Below are 22847 nucleotides of genomic sequence, written 5' to 3'. Positions count from 1 at the left end.
TGAATGTAAAACTAATGTTCCCCCATGTAAACTATCACACAATTCACAATAAAACATTTATATATATAAAAAAAGGAGGGAACCTAGATCCAGAAGGCGTGGAGGAAGATAGAATCTCCACTGAGTAGTATCCAATCTGTCTAAGCGGGGCTGATGAAAGGAAAGGCGGATAGGTCTCTTGTGATACAATAGTGAATAATTGTTATCAGGACTGATTGTGAGGATTGGAAATGTAAAGGTAGATGTTTTGTAGCAAGGAGGGGAGTGACTGACTTTACAGTCTAGGAGCGGAGGTCCCTGGGACCATCAAGGGAGAATAACAGAGAGTGGGACCCTACCCAGAGAAACAGTGACAATAGAGATGGAGGCAGAGACGATGATGTGGAGAGATGGAGCAGCTGGGGACTTTAGATCCAGAAAGAGAGAGGGGCTGTGTGCTGAGGACCAGGGAGCAGGCTTGTAGGATAGACCTTTTGGTTGGTTGATGATGCATGGAGGGGATTGTAACCAGGGCAGTGAAACGATAAACGACAGGATGAATGTAAAGCTAATGTTCTCCCATGTAAACTATCACATAATTCACAATAAAACTTTTAACAACAACAACAAAAAAAGATAATGGAAGACTGAAACCTTTCAAAGGGAACACACCAGTAGGCATGTAAGCAAGCTCGCTGGCAACCATGATGGTCTACATTTGAGTGGAAGTGGGGGAGTCAGTAATGAAGACATGGGCTGAGTTTGACCATGATCCATAGACTCCTGTCGATCTTGTGATGAGAGAGAGAAAAGGAAAGGCTGGTTGGTTCAAAGTTTGGGGAGACTTGGAAACTCCTGAGCCCATGGACATTAACCTAGCCAGAGAGCGCTAGAGCTGCAAGTGAAGCATCCAGGTGATATGAAGTGGGTGGAGACGTACAAGAATGCCCACATTTGCAGACAGTACCCATTTGACCTAGCCTCGATAGCTTGATGACCAGAGCTTGACTAGAGGAAGAAAAAGAAATTTGATAAAGGAACCAAGTGTAAATTGCTACAATATAATGAACTTGACCTATACTTCTGGATATGTTGTTGTTACATGCCGTGGAGTCAGTTCCAACTCATAGTGACCCTGTACAGGGTTTCTGAGGCTGTAACTCTTTATGGGAGCAGAAAGCTTCATCTTTCTCCCGCGGAACAGCTGGTGGTTTCGAACTGCCAACATTGAGGTTAGCAGCCCAATTTGTAACCACTACACTACCAGAGCTCCTTACTTATGGATATAGTAGCTCAAAATATCAACTGAGAGGAAAGGATTCTTTCACATCAAGGATCACATATCATCTCAGTACACAGGGTTGACAGGGATGGGCAACTTAAAACATTGGCTACATAAAAGGGTGGGTGCAAGGTGCGGTGGCTACAAAGGCACCGAGTGGCTGGTTTACAAGTTTTCAAGAGGGAATTTAGTTTTAGAGTGTGCAGGGGAAGGTAGAAACACCAATGAATAGTTTTCATCTTGTTTAGATGGGTTTGGTCAAAGAAGACGGGAATAGGATTCGTTTGATTCAACAGTGAGCAACCGTTATCATGACTAATTGCAATTGTTACAACTGTAAAGGTAGTTTTGAGGTTCTCTGATAGCATAGTGGTTAAGAATCAGGCTGCAAACCGCAAAGTCAGCAGTTTAAAACTACCAGCTGTTCCGCGGGAGAAAGATGAGGCTTTCTGCTCCTGTAAAGATTTACAGCCTCAGAAACCCTGTACAGGGCCGCTATGAGTCAGAACCGACTCCACGGCACATATCCACCACCACCAAAGGTAGTTTTGTAACATAAAGGGGGGAGTAGTTAATCTCAGATTCCAGGAAAAGAGGATCCTAGGCTCAATTTGATGAACTTGGATCATCAAGGGACAGGAGCATGAGCAGAATATGGGGCCCTAACCAGAGAAGTAGCAATACTAGAGATGGAGGCAGAGATGATGGCATGAAGAAATAAGAGCAGCTGAGAACTCTATACTCATGGAAAGGGAAAGGCTATGTTCTGACAGCCAGGAGGCAAATTTGCAGAATGTGCCCTTTGGTTGTTTAAATGATTATATATTTCTGAGCATTTTTTTGAACATCAAAAAACCAGAAGGAATAGAAGCAAATACTGTTAAAAGATGGTACACTGAAATCACTGCAATGAAACAATATACGATAGGATGAGTGCAAAACGAATGTTCTCCCATGTGCACTATCACTCCGTTCACAATAAAAGCTTTAAAAACAAAAAATACAAATAAAACCCAAACTATATCTGTTGACCCTTTTAAGAGTGAAAAAAAAAAAAAAAAAAAAAAAGATGGAATTTTTTGAAGCCCCCCTAATATAGGTACCAATTGGCAAGTCTGACTGCAAGATGATGTTGTTGTTATATGCCATCAAGTCGGTTCTGACTCATAGCAACCCTGTACAGGGTTTTCGAGGTTGTAAATCCTTATGGCAGCAGAAAGCCTCATCTTTCTCCCGCACAGTGGCTGATAGTTTCAAACTGCTTACCTTAAGGTTCGCAGCCCAATTCGTAACCACTATGCTACCAGAGCTCAAGATAGACAGGAGTTATTTGTATTTTTTTTTGATAAGGTTTCTGAAAGTTTAAAATTATTTCAAAATATGTTTAAACACAACAACCCTTTTTTTTTTTTTTTTCCATGTTGATAGAACAATACCCTATTCTCTTCGTTTATAAAGATTCCTAGTCAGAGAATACGTGTTGTTTCTTCTGTTCTGTCTACCTATCTTAGGGAAATATGTTATTGCATTTGTTCACTTTTTGCCTATTCAAACATTTGCTGAGCCCACTCTATGTAAGGCACTGTAAATGGTACAGAAGATATGAAACTAAGTGCCTACCCATGAAAAGACTATACAGTAGGTGTTACCGAAGAGGTACTGTACAAACAGTGGAGACACAATGAATGTGGCTAATTCTATGAAAAACTCAGAAAGGTTTCACAGAGGAGATGTATCTTAAAGAAAGAGTAGGGACAGATAAGGAATTTCAGGTAGAGAGAGAAACAAGTAAAGACAGAAATACAAATAAATTCCAGGAACTGAAAACAACACAGGAACACAAAGTCGGCAACTGATGAGAAGGCTGCAGAGAAAGGAGAACACAGACAACATTTGTATAAATAGATTTTATTCTTTATATACAAAGTGTTTTCTGCTGAAAAGCAATATGCTCTAATTTATGTTGAAAAAGCAGCCAATCCAATAGTAAGCTGAGGAGTGAAATCAGGGTAAGTCAAACAACATAAACAGAGTAAGCTACAATTCCCATAGTTGTTTTTCTGTTAGCATCAAAGCAGTCCCATATGCTACACAGAACTGTTCCACAGAGTTCTCTTGGCTGTAATTTTTATGGAAGCAGATTGGCAGGCCTTTCTTCCAAGGTACTGATGAGTGGGGTTGAATCACCAATCTTTAGGTTAGTAGTCAAGAGAAAACCATGTGCACCATCCCATAGACCTGCAGTACTCTAAGAGAGACTATTATGCTTAAAATACAGCAATGACTATGAGGATTGAAAGAAAGAAACATTCCAGAGAGTTTTAATAAACGGGACCAATAGAATTCAATGAATTATTATATACGGGTAGTGAGATGAAGGTGTCAGTGATGGCTTCTAGAGCTCTGCTTTGAGAGCTCAGGTGAAGAGTATATTATTATCAAGAAAAGAGATAGAGGACGGTGACAATGGACTGCAAAGACACTGTGACCATAAGGTCAGGTGGGGTTCAGGCTCACCAGCTCCTCCTCAGAAACCCTATACAGAGTTGCTATGGGTCGGAACCGACTAGATAGCACTTAACAACAACAACAAATGTTAGGAGAAGTAGTAGCTGTCAGGAGATGAATAGTTCCAGTTTTGTTGATTCTGAAGTATTTGTGGGGCATTCTAGGTAGAAAAGGCTGAGAGATGTTAAGATTTGAGTATGTAGGTTAGAAGAGAGACTGTGATTAGAAGATATCAGCAAACAGGCTGAAAAACAAAGTCACAAAAATGAATGAGATCAGCCAGACTGAGGATGCAGACTAAGGTCAAAGGCCAAGGAAGGAATCTGGGGAAATTAAAGCATGCTAGGAGTCCTTGTGTGGTGCTGTAAGGTAAGCACTTGACTGCTAACCATGAGGTAGGTGGTTCAAACCCACCAGCTGCTCCTTGGAAACCCTGTACAGGGTCACTATGAGTTGGAACCGTCTCAACAGCACTTAACAACAACTAGAGGGTAGAAAGGAGCCTTAGGCACATAATAAGTTAAGAGTTGAGCTGCTAACTAAAAAGTCAGCAATTTGAATCTATCAGCTACCCTTGGGAGATAAGGCTTTTCGTTCCTGTAAAGACTGAATCTCAGAAACCCCACACAAGGTTGCTATGAGTTGCTCTTGACTCAAGGACACACAACCCCCATCAGAGGTGGGTAGAAAGAATCAGCAAAAGTAACAGAGAATGAAGGGCCAGGAAAGCAGGAAAATTGAAGAGGTATCCTTGAAACAAACGTAAAAAGTTTAAAGAAGAAATGAAAAATTACTTATCTAATTTAGAAACCTAGGGGCCCTGGTGGTGCAGTGCTCCAAGGGCTCAGTTGCTAACCTACAGTCCAGCAGTTGGAACCTACCAGCCTCTCTATGGGAAATAGATGTTTCCGTCTGCTTCCTTACAGATTTACAGCCTCGTACTGAACAAAAATCGCCAAACAAACCCTTAGGATACCATACTCTGTTCTATAAAATCGCTATGAGTTGAAATTTGAGTCAACGGCAATCAGTTTGTTTTTTTTGATAATTTAGCAATTAGTTGACCATTGATGATCTTTGCTAAATAGTTTCTCTGGAATTCTGTGCCAACAATGGAAAAATAAACTTTCCTAAATACACACCATGGAATACTATGCAACACTGAAGAATAACAATGACTTTATGAAACACCTCATAATTTGGATGAACCCGGAGAACATTATGATGAGTAAAACTAGTCAATCACAAAAGGGCAAATGTTGTACAAGACCATTATTGTAAAAGTTTAAGAAAAGGTTTACAGACTCAGAAACCTTACACAGAGTCACTTTGAGTCAGAACCAACTCCATGCTCCAAGGCACTTAACAGGAAAAAATGATTTTATAATGCCTTACAAATAAATTTTTGTGTGTGATGTAAAAATAACAACAGTGAAATCAATTCAAAGTCATTCTGTAGTCGTTCTCACACACATCTCTAGCTTCACTGAGACTTGACCTTCCTGTGCTTTCCACTCTTCACAAACTGGTTTACTTATTCTGACTCAAACAAGTTTCATGTATGCTTTTTGCCATTCATACATTTGTTCACCCTCTTCTCATTTTTTCCTGTTGTTATGTGCCAAGGAGTTGGTTCTGACTCACAGTGACCCTATGAAGGGTTTCCAAAGCTGTAAAATCTTTCTTCCTTGGAGCAGCTGGTGGGTCTGAATCGCCAACCTTGTGGTTCACAGTCCAGTTCTTATCCTATGGAGCCACCATGCTCCCCCATATTCTTTAAGTCTGAGAAAATGCCTTTATCCTTCCTTTACCCATCCATATCTTTCATATCCTTAAAAGCCAGTACAAGGATGTGCTTCGCCCATCAATTTTTCTCAACTTATTCCAGCATGCGCTATTTCTTACTCAATTTCCATCATACATACTGGATGTATCAAACATCTGGTAATTATGTGTTAGTCTGAAGCTTCTTTCAAGGAAGGGGGCTGTAAAATAAACTGTCATTTACTTTTATACTGAAAATGAACTCTTCAGAAGATTGTCTTTTCTCTCCAAATTCAATGTAAGTTATTTGGGTGGCTTTATTTCTTTGACACCTTATATCTAGAGGAGGGTGTCTTGTATATTAAAAGCATTTCACATATTTTGACTGAACCATTTCTAGAAGAGTCTGATTCCAAGGATCTGAGAGAGTATAATGACCACAGTGGATTGGGATATTAATGGAGGTTTCTAACACTTGACTTAAGTAGAATCTTAAGGAAGTATATAGTTCCAAGCAATGGAACTGAAGTCCACATATAGGAAATAATGGAAACAAAAAGCATTAAGAAGACCTGCTTGTCCAGAAAAGTGGGTTTATACTGAGCGACATGAAGCACTGAATTTAAGACATTAAAAAACTAGAAGGAACTTTTATAATCTTGTATTCTATATCTCCCATCAGAAGACAATCGTAACCCAATAATCTTAATACAGAATTCTCCTACATTACCTCATTAAATAGTCTTGAAATCAGTAAGCAAAGCTAAATAAATCATTAGCCTTTTCGTCATATTTCTTTTGTCAACAATATCTTGATTTAAACTTACTACTTGTTCCTTTTCTCCTCTAGTTCATCCATGTACTTCTTTGAAATGGCACATCGATCAGTTGAAATTCCTTCTAAAACATGACATGTCATTTGCAGCTTTAGGTATGTTTTGGCTAGCAATCCATAGCTTGTATCAGTTCATAACTTTTGGCTTCCACCATTTTGGGAGGTAGGGGAAACCCTAATTGTACAGTGGGTTAAGCAGGTTCAAACTCAGCAGCCACTCTGAGAGAGAAAGTTGAGTTGTCTGCTCCAGTAAAGATTTACAGCCTTGGACACCCTAAGGAGTTCTACCCTGTCCTATAAAGTCATTATGAATCGAATCAACTCTATGGCAATTGTTACAGCAAATGTGTTGCTTGCAGTTACCCCTATTGCCACTAGATGGAACTACATCACTGACCAAAATGAATTCCTGGCAGAGGGGGCAACATAATCAGTGGCTTGAACTATGGAATTCAACATAGAATATAGAACTAGCAATTGGCCCAGCAATCCCAATCCTAGGTATACACCCAGAAGTCAAAGTAGGAATGCAAACCGAAACCTGTACACCAATGTTCACTGCAGCACTTTTCACAAGAGCAAATAGGTAGAAACAACTGAAATACCCATCAACAGTTGAATGGATACGCAAAATGTGGTAAATACATTCAATGGAGTATTACTCAGCCATAAAGAGAAATGAAGTCTTGACGATTTCCAGCAAGATGGAAGAATAGGTAGTAGACACACTGCACAGAACTTCCTACAACAAAAATAATGTGACACTAAATGAAACAGTTGTTAAGTGCCATCAAGTCAGTTCCAACCCATAGGGACCCTATATAAGGTTTCCAAGGAGCACCTGGTGAGCTAGAATTGCTGACTTTGCGGTTCAAACCAACTTTGTAGTCTAGCACATTAACGCACAGCACCACACCAGGACTCCATATGAAACAGACACAGATGAAAAACTTGACGAAAGGTTAGAGAAGTGGACGGAGTGTTTGCTGGGAGGCGAGGCCGTGCAGGGATGACGAGAAAGTGAGACTGGTGAATGGCTGGCCAGATGCAGCACGACCATCTTGTGAGCAACTTTTACACAAGGAGGAGGCCTGGCAGAACAGATTCACACAGGCAATGTAAAAAGATGCACTTTCTTCTTTTACCCCATACTCCTCTAGTGACCTTAAGTGTGGACAGTCCCACACTCATCCATCCCCATCCCCGGTGTGGATCCTGCTCCCCAGGAATATGAAGCCACGTAGTTGCAAGTCACACCAATGTGAGGCAGGGGCTAGCTATACCCTTTTGGTGCATTGCTTTGGTACCTGGATTCAAGAGGGCTTGGCTCCACACCTACAGAACCTGCAAAGCCACCAGACCAGTATTTAACTGGTTACTCTACCTTCATCTACACTGTGGTCCAAACAGACACTGAAACCAACTCCATCAGGACCTCCATGAACTACTTCCGGACTGAGTGCCTTGAACATAGATAACACTGAGTATGTTAGGACTCCATCTAGGGTCAGGAACACTACTGTCCCATCCTTCCCACAACCACCACCTCTTGAGATCCCTGACTAAAGAAATCTCCCAGAGTTTTCTCCCCTCTGGGTCCAACACTGCACTGTTGTTTTTTTAATTTAATCTTTCTCCTCCTCCTTCTTTCTATTCCTTGAGTTTTAACCTATCTTTGCTTTTGTTTTTGCTTCTTTTCTTCTGTTTCTCATTTCTCCTCTTTTTTTCCCTTTTGATCTTTCTTTACTATTTACTACTCTCCATTCTCTTTTCATCTTCACTCTCTCTAGCTTTTCTGTGTTTTATTATTATTTTTTATTTTCTCTCTTATTATTCTCTTATATAGCTCCATTTCCCTGTCCCTCTTTTGTCTTTACAGCTATATATTTTTTTCTGGTTGCTGCCTGTATTTATTTCTTATTTCTCTTTTCATTGGTGGTTCTTTATTGGTTTATTCTATATTATTTTCTTATGCATGTGTAGAGATGAGGGATTTTCTCTTTCCCACCTGACAGCAGACATTGCCTATATAGTCCAGCCAGAACCATACCTTCTGAAGCAACAACCACTGGGCAGGAGCCAATACTAACTCTTCTACTACCCGATCAAATCTAGACAGCACCCAACACCAGTCAAACCAACCCTAAACTGAGGTGCACGAATGGTGAATAAGAACAGTGACCACACTTCCATTTGCTAACTACACCCACAGGAGACATTTGGTGAGAGCCTAACAATACATCAACATACAATCATCATTTAAATATAAATCTGACAACCCTGCAGTGCCCTGGAAAAAACAGCCAATTTTAACTCACACAAGAAACAAGAGAGAATGGCTCAAAACGAATGACCAAGATGCAGAGCCAGAGAACATTTCTGAGGAAGAAAAGGTAATGGAACTAATTGAAAATGAACTCCAAAGAATGATATTCAGGTACTTCCAAAAGACTGACAGAAACATCGAGAAAAGCAAGGAAATCACAGAAAAAACTTTAGAAGAATTCAGGAAAACACTCAAAGAACAGACAAAATAAATGCAAATTTTAAAACAATACAAAATCTGCAATTAGAAATCCAGAAGATTAACACTAAAATTTCAGAAATGGAAAAAACACTGAAAGAGCAAAGGTGTAGATCTGAAGCAATGGAAACCCAAATTAGTCAGCTTGAAGACAATCTCTCAATACTAGTATGCTAGAAGAACCATCAGTAAAAGACTGAAAAGCATCCGAAGAAAGCTTAAAAGAAACAACTTACAGATGATCTTCCAGAACAGAAAGACACTATAAATTGTACAGTGAAAACTGTCGAAGAGTTATTGGAAGAAAACTCTCTAACATCATGAAAGACAAGAAGATAAGTATACAAGAAGCTGAACGAACTACAAACAGGATAGATGCCAAAATAAAACCACCAAGACATCTCCTAATCAAACTTTCCACAATCAAAGACAAGGAAAGAATCCTGAGAGCAGATCAGGAAAAAGTAAGTTACCTACACAGGAGAACCCAAAAGAGTAAGCTCGGATTCCTCATCAGAAACAATGCAAGAAAGAAGGCAATGGGATGACATATACAAACTCTGACAGGAAAAAGCAGCCAACCAAGAATCATATACTCACCTATTGATAATTACAATGAATATAAACTGATTGAATGCACCAATCAAGAGACAGAGCAGAATGGACAAGAGAACAGGATGCTTCAATATGCTGTCTATATGGGACACATTAAAAAGATGGAAACAGCCTAAATGCTCATCAACAGAAAAATGGTTAAATAAATGCTGGTACATACACACAACAGAATACTAAGAAATGTTGAAGAATCAGTGAAACACCTCACAAACGGATAAAGCTGGAGGACATACTGAGTGGAATTAAAAAAAAAAAAAAAAGGTTTTCTTGATAAAAGACACAATCTATGGTGGTTATGGGGGTAGTATGAGAAGCAAAAATTATTCATGGGCTAGAGGGTAGACACATGTTAACATGGGGGACAGGGCAAACATTATACATGGAGGTTAGCAGAGGAAAGATGAAGGCAGCAGGAGACACAGGGAGGAATGCAACAGTTAAAGTGAATAGAGGGAAATATTTGGTTGGTATATGAAAGGGATTGTAATTACGTAATGAAACAAAGGACATCATCTGGTGAATGTGAAACTGATGTTCTACTGTGTAAACCTTCACTCAATTCACAGTAAGTTTTAAAAAAAGAGAGAGAGAGAGAAATGAAGTCCTAATGCATGCTAAAACATTATACTGAGTACAATAAGTCAGTCATAAAAGGACAAATATTGTATAATCTCACTTATGAAATAAGCAAATATATAGATATTAAAGATTATTAATGATTATCAGTGGGATGGGAGGAAGGAAAGAGAGTTTTTGTTTGGGGAGCACTGATCATGAAGTATTTATCAATATCACTGAAATATACATGTAGAAATTGTTGGATTAAGAATGTTTTGTTGTGTTTATTTTCACCACACACACAAACTCAAACTTAAATAAAAACCTCTACAGATAGGTTTAGTGTAGAGAATTATCTAATGTCTCTTCTAGTCGTAATCTTTAATTCCCACCAAACAACGTTTTTGCCCTGCTGGTTCTGGGTAAGACAAGGTGGGAGAATGGGAGAAGATACAGGATGACATGATCCAACTGTGGATGTTAGCAGAGTCCATCGTAATTACAAAATCTTGAAACTAGCATGGGTTTAAAATGAGCCATCTCAGAAACAGGAGAGGGGACCTCACTACTATTAAAGAAGAAAAGACAGGAGTGGAGCGTGTCCTTTGGACCCTGAGATCCATGCACACTGAACCTCCGTGATGCAGGGACAGAAAGCTGTGACACCAGAGGAGTGGCAGAGAAGCAGCAGCAGCAGAATCAAGAGCCAGAGCACGAGACAGCAGTGGATTTCCCAGCAAGTAAAGTTTGTAGATTGGGATGCCTTCAGGTATCTCAAATTCAGGGAGGGGTAGGTTTGCTAAGCCACTGAGGTTGGGTTGAGTGCCTTTAGGCTGAGGGTTATGGTAGAGCAGTGTGCCCTGTGGGCATTATCAGCAGTTGACTGGAACAACTGTGCCCAGAGCATTACTGACCCTGAATTGTTACCTGTGAATTTCCCTCATAAGCTCCATTAACTGTGAGTATGGTGTCTGAGTTCTGTGTGGCCAGTGCAATGGATTACCTAACCCAGCTGAGTACAGACAGTTATGGGAGGAATGGTTGGTGCTTTGTATTTTTGCAGTAGGTAAAAGGAATTGTCAGCATATTTGCTAATTTTAGAACTACAAGTGACTAACAAGAGACTGAAGTGTTTGTTCATAGCAACAGAGAGATATATTGTGTGCATATGTCCATTTGAAACCATTTGACACAGAACTTCTGAGGTGTCCGGAGTATTGTTTCAGTGGTGGTCCTGAGAGCAACCAAAACATAAATTCCTTGAGGGTAAAAGAATGCCTTACTTACCATTCTTTCCCAACATATAGTACAGTGAACACTTATCAAATGCTTGCTACATGAAAGCATTTAGATTGTGGATGAATAATTGCTGTTAACTCTGCCTGTTAAGTATTCAGCTAGAAACACAACATAGAACCAAGTTTGTCTAAGCCATTCAACATTAACCACATATGGTAAATTAAAAAATTGGAACTGAGACGACTAGAAAAAGAACCAAGGAAGAATATCAGAAAATGTGACTGCCAAGATTTATTGGTATTAACAATAACAGGGAAAAGAGTGAAGAGCATCAACCTTCCTTTTCTTAATCCTGGCCCTAATCAATTATTGAAGATCCCACCATGAGGTCTGGGGTTTGTGGGAATGGAGACATTTTAATTGACAATAGTGGAAAAGACAAGTTTCTACGGTTCTGAATATAGGGGTTATATCTAAATTAAAATGAGAACAAATGAATTTCCTTAACTTTACCTGATTACATGTATCTTTCTGATTGCATTATTGTAATTCAATTGTACAATTACTATTTTTCTTTTTCACTTCCTATCTATTGTATTTTTCACTTCCTACCTATTCTAGAATGTAGTCAAATCTACATTCAATATAAATTCTGCCCACCTAGTTTTTCTTTTAAAGAGCACTGGTGGGTGCTGTAGTTTAAGTATTAGACTGGTAACACAAGGTTAGCAGTTCAAACTCACTCTGGAAAAAGGTGAGGCTTTCTGTTCCTGTGAAGATTTACAGCCTCGCAAACTCCATATAGGATTGCTATGAGTTGGAATCAACTCAATGACAGTGGGCATTTTTCTTTCAAACTTTCTATTATCTTCTGTCTAACTGGAACTCTGAATTAACTATTAAACAAAGCGTTAGATTTTTCTCTTCAACTTTTACATAAAAATCTTAAATTACAAGTCACTATACAATAAATACATGCATAAACATAGAAATGAAGACATCAATATAAATAAGAGTTAATAGGAATATGTTATTAATAAATAAGTTACACATGTGTTCAAGAACATACACATACCTTTTGACATAAATTCTGTGACAATATAAATCGGCTCTTCAGAAACAACAGCATACAGTGGCACAAGTTTATCATGTCTTAATTTTTTCATGATCTGAGCCTCTTGAAGAAAAGCTTCTGGCATCATTGTACCTGGTTTCAGTGTTTTGATTGCTACTTTCGTGGTTCCATTCCATGTACCTAGAAAAACAGCACATTGTATTAATTTCCTACATTTTAGGGAATTTCTGATCAAATTTCAATGAACAACAATTACCTTAAATATGTGAACATTTTATTTTATCAAAACTTGTGGCATTATGCTCTATCGCACAGAAACAAAAGAATAAAAGTTTAGGTTGCTTACCCATCCATACTTCACCAAAACATCCTTGTCCTAATTTAACTTCAAGTCGCAAAGATTCTCGAGGAATTTCCCAAGCATCCTTTGCTAGACCTTGAGTCTGAGGTTTCACAGTTGGACACACAGTTGTTAACTTATGGCATAAACCATCAGCATGTTCTAGATAAATGAAAAACACAACCGCATTTTATGAATAATTACTTACAAAAATTAAGATGTATATATTAATGTTTAAAAAAAAATTACATTGTAGCAAATAAAAGCAACAACAATGTACCATCAGTTTTACTCAAAAAGCACATACACAAAAAAAGATGTTCAATTTAAAAAGTGAAACATATGAAGATTAGGTAAAGATATAAAAGAACTTTATTAAGTTACTGCTTACTGAATATTCTAGCTACTGTGCCAATTCAGCACTTAACAAGTCAGTATCTCATATAAATGATGAGAAAATTTTTGTAACTTTTTTGAGCTCACAAATAACTAGAAGCAATGATGTTGATTTTAAAAGTCAGGTCTATCTACCTCAAAAGTTGTACTTTGGACAATCATGTTTTTTTCTTCCCAGAGAGAATGCTCCCGTCAACTGTCATTTCTAATAGCCACTGATATAAAAGACATACCAAAAATCAAGGAAAACATCCTTCATTTAGGAGATCCATTTTTAAATAAGGAGACATGAAGGCAGGGAACCCCAGATCTTTTACAAAGGCTTTACTTGTGAATCCTACTTTTATTTTCTTACTGTAAATGTGATACATTCCCTCCCATTCCCAGTAACTAATCACAAAAAATCATATTCTAATCAGGTGCTATTACAATGACGACACTGCTGGGTAACCCTTTTGATTAGTATCAAGATTAGAGTAACTTGATAGATTCAGTTTACAATTAGCTGCCAATGAAGAATAAATTATCAAAGACATTTCCCCTCCCCTAGTATTAATCATTTAAAGACTTTCAGATGCAGTTATGTATATCAAATAAGCAATGAAAATTTCTGACACCAAAGACTCATATACTGAATACCTATCAAAGTTCTTTGAAAGACTGAAGAAAGTCTATAGTTGCTACATGTTAATTTATCAGGAACAATACATCTTCAGATCACCAAATTTCATTGGATTTATACTTTAGGAATTCTTATGTGCTCCAGTCCGTACAGGGAAGGAAACGAAAAAGGACATGTAACATAGCTTTTTATGTTACATGTTTAGTTTTACATACTTAATGTTGTTGTTGTTAGGTGCCATCGAGTGTACCAACCCATAGCAACCTTATGCACAGCAGAACTAAACAACTGCCTGGTCCTGGGCTAACCTCACTACTGCTGCTACACTTGAGTTCATCGATGCTGCCACCTGGCCAATCCATCTCGTTGGGGGTCCTCCTCTTTTTCTCTGACCCTCCACCTTACCAAACATGATATCCTTCTCCAGTGACTGGTCCCTCCTGACAATATGTCCAAAGTATGAGAGACGAAGTTTGGCCAGCTTGGCCTCCAAGGAGCACTCTGGGTGCACTTCTTCCAAAACGGATCTATTGGTTCTTTTGGCTTACATACTTACTTAATTTGTTGTTGTTGTTAAGTGCCGTCGAGTCGGTTCCGACCCATAGCGACCCTGTACAGGGTTTCCGAGGGTGTAAATCTTTACGGGAGTAGAAAGCCTCATCTTTCTCCCGCGGAGCAGCTGGTAGTTTCGAACTGCTGACCTTAAGGTTTGCAGCCCGATTCGTAACCACTACGCTATCAGAACTCCATACTTAATAAGCATCCATAAATAAAACACTTGCTTTTATTTTCTTAAATTTATTTTTATAATCTATCTTGTTATTTATATATTATGAAATGGAACTACAATGTAAACACTATTCCAATAAGATATGAGGACTCAAAGATGGCAGACTAGGCAGACATACTGAACAGATACACTACAACAAAGATATGACAGACCAAATACAACTGACACAAATGAAAATTCTTGCACCTAAACTTCAGAAGAAAGAGTTGTGGCCAGCTCCCTCACTCATCCACTTCCAGCACAGGCCCTGCTCTCCAGGAGTTCAGAGCCACATGGTTGGATACCTGCCAGTGTGAGGTGGGGGGCTGGCTGCACCAATTTGTTGCTTGGATTCAGGTGGGCTCAGCTTCAAACCTACAAAACCCACAGAGCCACCAGACCAGCATCTAACAAGTCACCCTGCCTCCAGCTTTCTTGTGCTCCTAACAAGACAATGAAACTAGTTCCATCAAGGGTCCCCATAAACTACTTCCAGATTGAGTGCCCTGAAAAAAGTTAACGCTGAGTCCAACTAGGGCCAGCAACTCTTGTTGTAACATGCCTTCCAACTCCTGAACTTCTTAAACTGCAACAGATCACCAGAAATCTCTCCCCTCCAGGTCCAATAACTGCACTGTTTGTTTTTACAAATATGACAACCCCACAATCCCCCAGAGATAAAAGACAATTTTAGCTCACATAAAGTAATGAGAGAATGACTCAAACAAAATGACTAAGATGCAGAGACAGAAAACATTTCTGAAGAAAAAAAGTAATGGAACTAAGTGAAAAATAATTCAAAGAATGGTACCATCAATGGATTGATAGAAAGATCAAGGAACACAGAAAAAAGTTTGGAAGAATTCAGGAAAATGCTACATGAACAGATGACATAAATGCAAATTTAGAAACCACATAAAATCTGCAGTTACAAATCCAGAAGATTAATACTAAAATTTCAGAAACTGGACAAGACATCAAAAGGTCAAAGAAGATTTGAAGCAATGGAAGCCCGAATTGGAGAACTTGAAAATAAATCTCTTAATACTAATATGCTAGTACAATCAGAAAAAAGAATGAATAGCATTGGAAGAAAGCCTACACGTTATGTGGGACAGCATGAAGAGGAACAACATATGGGTAACTGAAATACCAGAAAAGGAAGAGAAAATAAAGAGCCAAGAGCAAACTGTCTAAGAGTTGTTGAACGAAAACTTCCCTAACATCATGGAAGAAAACAAGCATACAAGAAGCTGAACCCCAAAAAGGATAGATCCCAAAAGAAGATCATCAAGCCATGTCATAATCAAACTTTTCAAAATCAAAAACAAGGAAAATAATCCTGAGAGCAACTCAGGAAGACCGAAAACCGAATAGTTACCCACTAAGAACTAACAAGACTAAGCTCTGATTTTTCAGCAGAAATCATGCAGACCAAAAGACAATAGAATGACATATACAAAACTCTGAAAGGAAAATGCTGCCAACCAAGACTCATACCCAGCAAAGCTGTCCCTCAAATACGACAGTAAACTTAGGAAATTTCCTGATAAACAGAAATTAAAAGAATTTGTTAATGACCAGATCAACTTTGCAAAAACTGCTAAAGCATGTTCTTTGGACTGAGAACCAACAATAGCAGACAACAACCTGAGATTATCATATATAACACCACCTAGACCTCAATTCAGATATAGAAGTATTTAAAGCAAAACAAACCTACAAGACTAAAAACAGAGATCCAGAAATATAAATGTATGATGAAGTCAACTACAAAGCAAAAAAAGGGAATAGTGTACATACAGAACTTCCAAATGACAAGGAAGTCAAGTAGATTTCAAGATAAAACAGACTGTTTTAAGCAGGGAAAAAAATTAATAAATTACATTGTCACCTCAAAGCAAAGTAATATATCATGTCAAAATTTTTAAAAAGGGGAAAATCAGAAAGATTTATTAAGTATTCACATAACAGAAATGAAAATGAAAAGAAAACCCACAGACACAGTGAACTCAGCGATAAATATTATGTGGAACCAAGAATCGAGCAGCACCAAAAAAAAACATACAGAAAAATGAATGATAGCAATCAATTCACACTTATTGATAATTACACTGAATGTAAATGGATTAAATACACCAGCATGAGCCATAGAGAGCAGAATGGATAAGACACAGGAAGGAGAGCAAGAATTAAAGGGAACAGAGTTCAATACTGTTATAAACATAACCTTGCAACAACAGTGATCTATGGGTAGATACATGGACAGACACACAGACTCAATGGGTATGGGAGGGCTGTGGGAATACACTCACAAATATACAAAGGTTTGACAGAGGTTATTTATACGTGGGTATTTACATTTGCTGCAAACACATCTAGAAATGTGGGCAAAGGTATGAATGGAACAAAACTCAGAATTAAATAAGAAAGATTGAGCTTACTGGTCAGAAAGAGACCGGAAGAACCTGAGACTATGGCCCTTGGTCACCCTTCAGGTCTGTAAATGAAATTTCCCTCATGACTCAATTTTCAGTCAAGAGGTAGATAAGTATACCGGGAAGGGATGGGGGTGAATGGGGGGGTGGGAAACACTAGTAAGGTATGCTAAACATGGAATGGTCAACAATTCAAGATCAAAGGGGCACTATTTATCTAAGGACAAAGCTCAGAAGGGTTGGGAAAGAGGGTGGAATGAAAGTAAGCAGCATAGGGAGGAAGTACAATAACTGACATTACACAAAGGGGATTGCAGTCATTGAAATGAAACAAAGTAACAAAGTGTATGGTTTGTCTAATGAAAAACTGATGATCTGTTCTGTGAACCTTCACTGAATTCATAAAAATTATTTTTTAAAAAAATTTGAGGACTCAAATGATACTTCCATTTTAGAACTCCTATCCAGCTCACCAGATGCTCCTCGAAAGCCCTATACTATACAGGGTCACCAAGGGTTGGAACCGACTCGATGGCACTTCACAACAACAACATCAGGTAATAAGTCAAGTATGACTTGTTCCTTATTTTCCTTATACTTCTGACTAGAATCGATAGACATTTATTGAGCTTAGTACATGTAAAGGACTGTGCTAAACATTAAGAGATATGAAGACATGGATTCTGTCCTCACAACACAGAACATGAAGTAACTTTTACCTCAGAAACAGTCACCTACCTGTGTAGTGTCTCACCAGTTTCTGCAGAGTATCAAATTGTGCTCTAGTTGTGATATAGTATCCACCATTGTCAAGTTTCCTAATTTTGTAGTGTTTCACATTGTCTCCCCTTACCTCATCCCAATCACGAATAGAGAGGGAATAAGCACCTACAAGGAAAAATGAACACTTTTACTATATTTTTTCTTAAAATACTGCCCAAGGAAATTTTTATACTTATATCAATGTAATAATATTCATACCTTTAGTAGTTTCACTCTCTCTTACTAAGAAAATACCCCTTTGGTTCCCAGGATTGAGAAGTAATCTTTCAGCATCTTTTCTACCCATTTTGCCAAAATACCACCTGGAAAAATGAATAGCGTTTTTAGTTGGAAAGATGGTAAGAAACATTATATAACAAGTTTCAAAGAATTGAGTAGGCTTGGGAGGATAACAGAGTAGAGATAAAAATGCTAATGAAAATGTTATGGGACTGAGTTTAAAACATAACACAAATTTCAGGTTTTTATGTATTAAAAAATTAAAGGTCAGGATACACTCTGTTCAAGTGTTTCCACATATTTCCAACTCACAGTGACCCTGTATAGAGTTTCTGAGGAGTGGCTGGTGGGTCTAAACTGCCATCTTTGCAGTTAGCAGTCTGGTGCTTATACTATACCACCATATCAGGACTTCAAGAACAGTACACAGAACCCCCATATGCTCTTGTCCTAGGTTCCCCGATTGTTAACATTTTTACTTTATCATATTCTCTCTATATATGTATACATGCATGTATGTGTGTCTGTGTTTATCTTTCCTCTACCAATTCAGAGGAAGTTACAAGTGTGTTGAATCATTATCCCTAAATACTTCAGTGTGTACTTTCTAAAAGACAAGGGCATGCTCCTACATAACCATAGCATGACCACCTAAGTCAACACTGATAATAATATTAATAAACTGAAGGTAAATATTTGAAATGGAAAAATATGTAAAGCATAAAAAAGGTTAATATAATTAATCAAGGACAGAGATCAGATGGTACTATTACTAATGCAGATTCATGATTCTACTCTTAAGTGGATACTATTCATTTATTATTAATTTTTAAGTAACAGCTCCTATTAAGATGATACATTAGCTGTATTAAAATTAGTATGTAACTGTGTGTGTGTAAAGTGTGGCTAAGTACAATGCATTAAAATATTTTAAAAATCAAAATAATTAATAAAATATGAAGTCATGTCATACTCTTCTGCTTGAATAGAATCTGCAGGAGCTACATAATTGCTAGGGATATAGCCCTTCTTTCCTGTAGCAATTGATCTTGCTTCCCACCAGTCTCCTTCCCTGCAACACATAAAACAACAATTACCACAGGATAGACTACTTCCCAATCTGTAACATGTTACAATACAGTCTTGGTTCTGAAGTAAAAAAAAGGTGTTACTGTCATTTTCTTTTAATATACTAATTAAATCAAGAATTAAGAGTCAAAGAATGATAAAAAAAAAAAAGTTGCATAAGACTAAGCCAAGCATAATTGCAAATGACAACAAAAAATACACATTAACTTTAATTATAAGATCTGTTTTTTTATATAGTTATTTTAACCTAAAACAATAAACTATACCAAATAAAGCAATTTGGGAGTTAAATCTTTCCAATTACTCAATTTTGATTGAATGCTTCATTTTTTAGAGTTTTATTGATATAATATACACATCATAAAATTCACCCATTTAGTGACTTTTAGTATATTCAGAATTGTGTAACCATCCCCAATCAGTTTTATAACATTTTCACTGACCCAGAAAGAAACAAGGTATTGATTAGCAGTCACTTCCCATTCCTCCCCTCATTCCAACCACTAATCTACTTTCTTTCTCATGGGCATTTCATTTCAATAAAATCATACAAGATGTGGTCTTTTGTGACTGACTTTTCACTTAGTATCATTTCTTTAAGGTTCATATATGTTGTAGCATGCATAGGCACTTCCTTCTTTTTACTGACGAATACTTATCTTTTGAACAGTACATAAAATTGTAATCTTCTAAGTAATTTTAGTAAAATAATCAGGGTGCCTTAGAATTCCTATGGTCAAATATTAACAATGGGCAGTAATGCTAAAATGGAATTCCTGAAATAACGTATATTTACAAAAATGTCCACAAACATTCAAAAAAAAAGACTAAAATTAAATTACAAGTCAAGATACGAGAACTATCTTGTTGTCATTGTTATTAAGTGCTGTTGAGTTGTTTCTGACTCACAGCAACACTGTTTAGGGTTACTGAGGAAGAACTGGTGGGTTTGAACCATCGACCTTGCAGTTAGAAGTTCAGTGCTTATTTCACAACACCACAACAGGCCTGTATTGTGATTGATAATATATGTGTCCTAACTTTTCCAAAATTAATATGAAAGAGGAAAATATTATCAATCTCTAATAAGGAACAGGGACTCCTAATGCAGTGCTGTAGAATCAACACTGGACTGCAAATCACAGGTTCAACCCCTCCAGCTGCTCTTCAGAAACCCTATACAGGGTCACTATTGAATCGAAACCGACTCGACAGTACTTAATAACAACAACAATGTAGAGATATTTAGAATCAACTGTTGTTAAGTGCCGTTGAGTTGGTTCTAATGCATAGTGACCTTATATAGAGTTTCTAAGAAATGGCTGGTGGGTTTGAACTACTGACCTTGTGGTTAGCAGTACAGTGCTGGTCCTACAGCGCCTTTCAACTACTAAAGATAAATGCATGCTCTGCTTTACCAGAGATGAGATAAGCATTGAAAGCACGTTGTCTAAATTGAAATTTAATGACTAGTGGATTCAAACTGACAAGACTTTTGGTTAGCAGCCAAACCATTTAACCACTGCACCAACCAGGGCTCCTCTAATAAATGCTCGAGGTGACCTTGTTTCCTAAAAACTGAAATGGTAAATTCTATGGCAATTTAAATATTATAAACTCACTCCCTGGTTTTGTAGTCTCCTACTTTATATTGGCGTGGTGCTGGGGGTTAATGTGCCAGACTGCAAAGCCATTTGAACTGCAAGGTTGGTGGTTCAAGCTAAGCAACTGCTCCTCAGAAACCCTCTAAAGGGTCGCTATGGGTCAGAACCGACTCGATGGCACTTAACAACAACTATATACTGAGAATCCTTGTGTGGCACCATAGAATAAGCACGGGGCCTCAAAGTCGGTTTGAATCACGAGGTCAGCAGTTCAAACTCCCCACCTGCTCCTTAAAAAACCTATACAGGGCTGCTATGAGTAGAAACCAACTTGACAGCACTTTAACAACAATTGTATACTGGGAGTTCTCACTTGTAGGATGAGCGCTGGACTGCTAACCACAAGGTTGGCAGTTCAAACACACTAGTCACTCCTTGGAAACCCAATGCACGGTTGCTATGAATCAGAACCAACTTGACAACACTTAACAACATTATACACTAAGTACTTTAAGACATATAAACTGGATCTTTGCATTTGATCCTGCTAATCAATCACTGAAGAACCCTGGTGGCAACAATGGTTAAGTGATCGACTGATGACCAAACTCACAAGTCACTCCGTGGGAGCAAAGAGCGGCAATCTGCTGGCATTAAGATTACGGCCTGACAAAGCCTTTGGGGACAATCCTACTCTGTCATATAGGGTCTCTATGAATCATAACTGATTTGACAACTCCAACAACGAACTATAGATTCATTCAAATGCTTTTGGAATACCTATTAAAGTGACAGACTTATGATAGCAGGTGCTGGAAATAGAAAAAATGATAGTCCTTGACTTCAAGGATTGTCTAAGAGCAGGGTTTTTCAATCACAGCACTACTGATACCTTGGGCTGAATAGCTCTTTGTTGTAGGGATTGTTCCCTGTATTGTAAGATATTTACCAACAACCCTGACCTCTACCCACTAAATGGCAACAGCAGTCTCCTGATTGTGACAACTAAAAATATCTCCTGTCGTTGCCAAATGTTCTCTGGGTAATTTAGTCTAGTTGAGAATTACTGGTCTAAAAGAATGACAAGTCAAGTGACAAATTAAAAACTAAAAAATGTGATAAGAACTATGACTGGAGGTTTGCACAGGTGCTGCTATGTGACTATAAAAGAGAAGCACCCATCCAGCAAGGGCTGGAGGACAGCCCAGCAGAAGGTGAAGTCTTACTTGAAAGAAGATACACAAACTAGTTTTTGAAGGGTAAGTAAGGTTAACCAGATAAGGGAAAGAAGCAGAATCAGAGCCAAGAAGCCATATTCCAAGAACAAGAACGGGTATGTGTGAAGGTATGGAGATGGTGAGAAACCCCAGTGCAAGCATATCAGAATGACTGGGTAGCGGAGTGAGAAAGGAAAAGCAGCACATAGTAAATTCTCAGTGAATGACGGCTATTATTGTAGTTTCTGTTTATCTTGAAGACAACTGTTAGCTAGTGAAGAAATTTAAAGCAGAGACATGATCTTATGTTATGTTCCAGAACAATAACTAGTAGCAGATGGGAACAAAGATTGAAGAAAATGTGACTGGAAACAAAGAACCAAAAGATATACTGTTTCAGAAGTTACAAAATGATTTTTAAGCCGATCAATTAAGATTATGGAATCTATTTTCCATAACAAGCAACACATTTTCTATAGTAGGCCAATAAATGACAAAAAGTCCAAGAGTAACAGAAGAAAAAGCAACTTAATCTGGTCAGTTTTAGAGTACCTTACTCAGCTTTTTTCCTTTGTTTTTGTGGGAAGGGTTTAAACAGAAAATAAAGATATTTAGTCATGTGCTATTATTGTTAAGTGCCACTGAGTTGGTTCCGACTCACAGCGAACCTGTATAGGGTTTCTGAAGAGTGGTTGACAGGTTTGAACCATCTATCTTACAGTCAGCAGTCTAGTTAATTATCTGTACTCAGGTAAAAGAATCAAAACCCACTGCCATAGAGTCAATTCCAACTCATAGTGACCCTGTACAGGGTTTCAGAGACTATCAATTCTTTATGGTAGCAGACAGTCTCATCTTTCTTCCATGCAGTAGCTGGTGGGTTTGAATTGCTGATCTTGTGGCTAGCAGCTGAATGAGTGCTTACCCTACAGTGCCACATAAAATTATCTTCATAAAGATTTTTTATAAAAGTACTGTACTTAATTGCACA

The 22847-nt window shown here is 38.0% G+C and overlaps 1 protein-coding gene across 1 annotated transcript in view; it reads right to left on the bottom strand.

The window, feature by feature from the left end:
- Positions 1–22847, bottom strand: part of YES1 (v-yes-1 Yamaguchi sarcoma viral oncogene homolog 1) — a 68733-nt gene that overhangs the window by 40421 nt on the left and 5465 nt on the right. The window contains exons 3-7 of the mRNA XM_006867279.1: positions 18920–19018; positions 17926–18029; positions 17683–17832; positions 12726–12881; positions 12380–12559 (exon numbers count right to left, since the gene is read on the bottom strand). Coding sequence (XP_006867341.1) covers positions 12380–12559; positions 12726–12881; positions 17683–17832; positions 17926–18029; positions 18920–19018 — 689 coding nt within the window. The remainder of the gene's footprint in view (positions 1–12379; positions 12560–12725; positions 12882–17682; positions 17833–17925; positions 18030–18919; positions 19019–22847) is intronic.

The sequence above is a fragment of the Chrysochloris asiatica genome, unplaced genomic scaffold (assembly GCF_000296735.1).
Source record: "Chrysochloris asiatica unplaced genomic scaffold, ChrAsi1.0 scaffold00103, whole genome shotgun sequence".
NCBI lineage: Eukaryota > Metazoa > Chordata > Mammalia > Afrosoricida > Chrysochloridae > Chrysochloris > Chrysochloris asiatica.
This window is presented reverse-complemented; position numbering and strand designations above follow the sequence as displayed.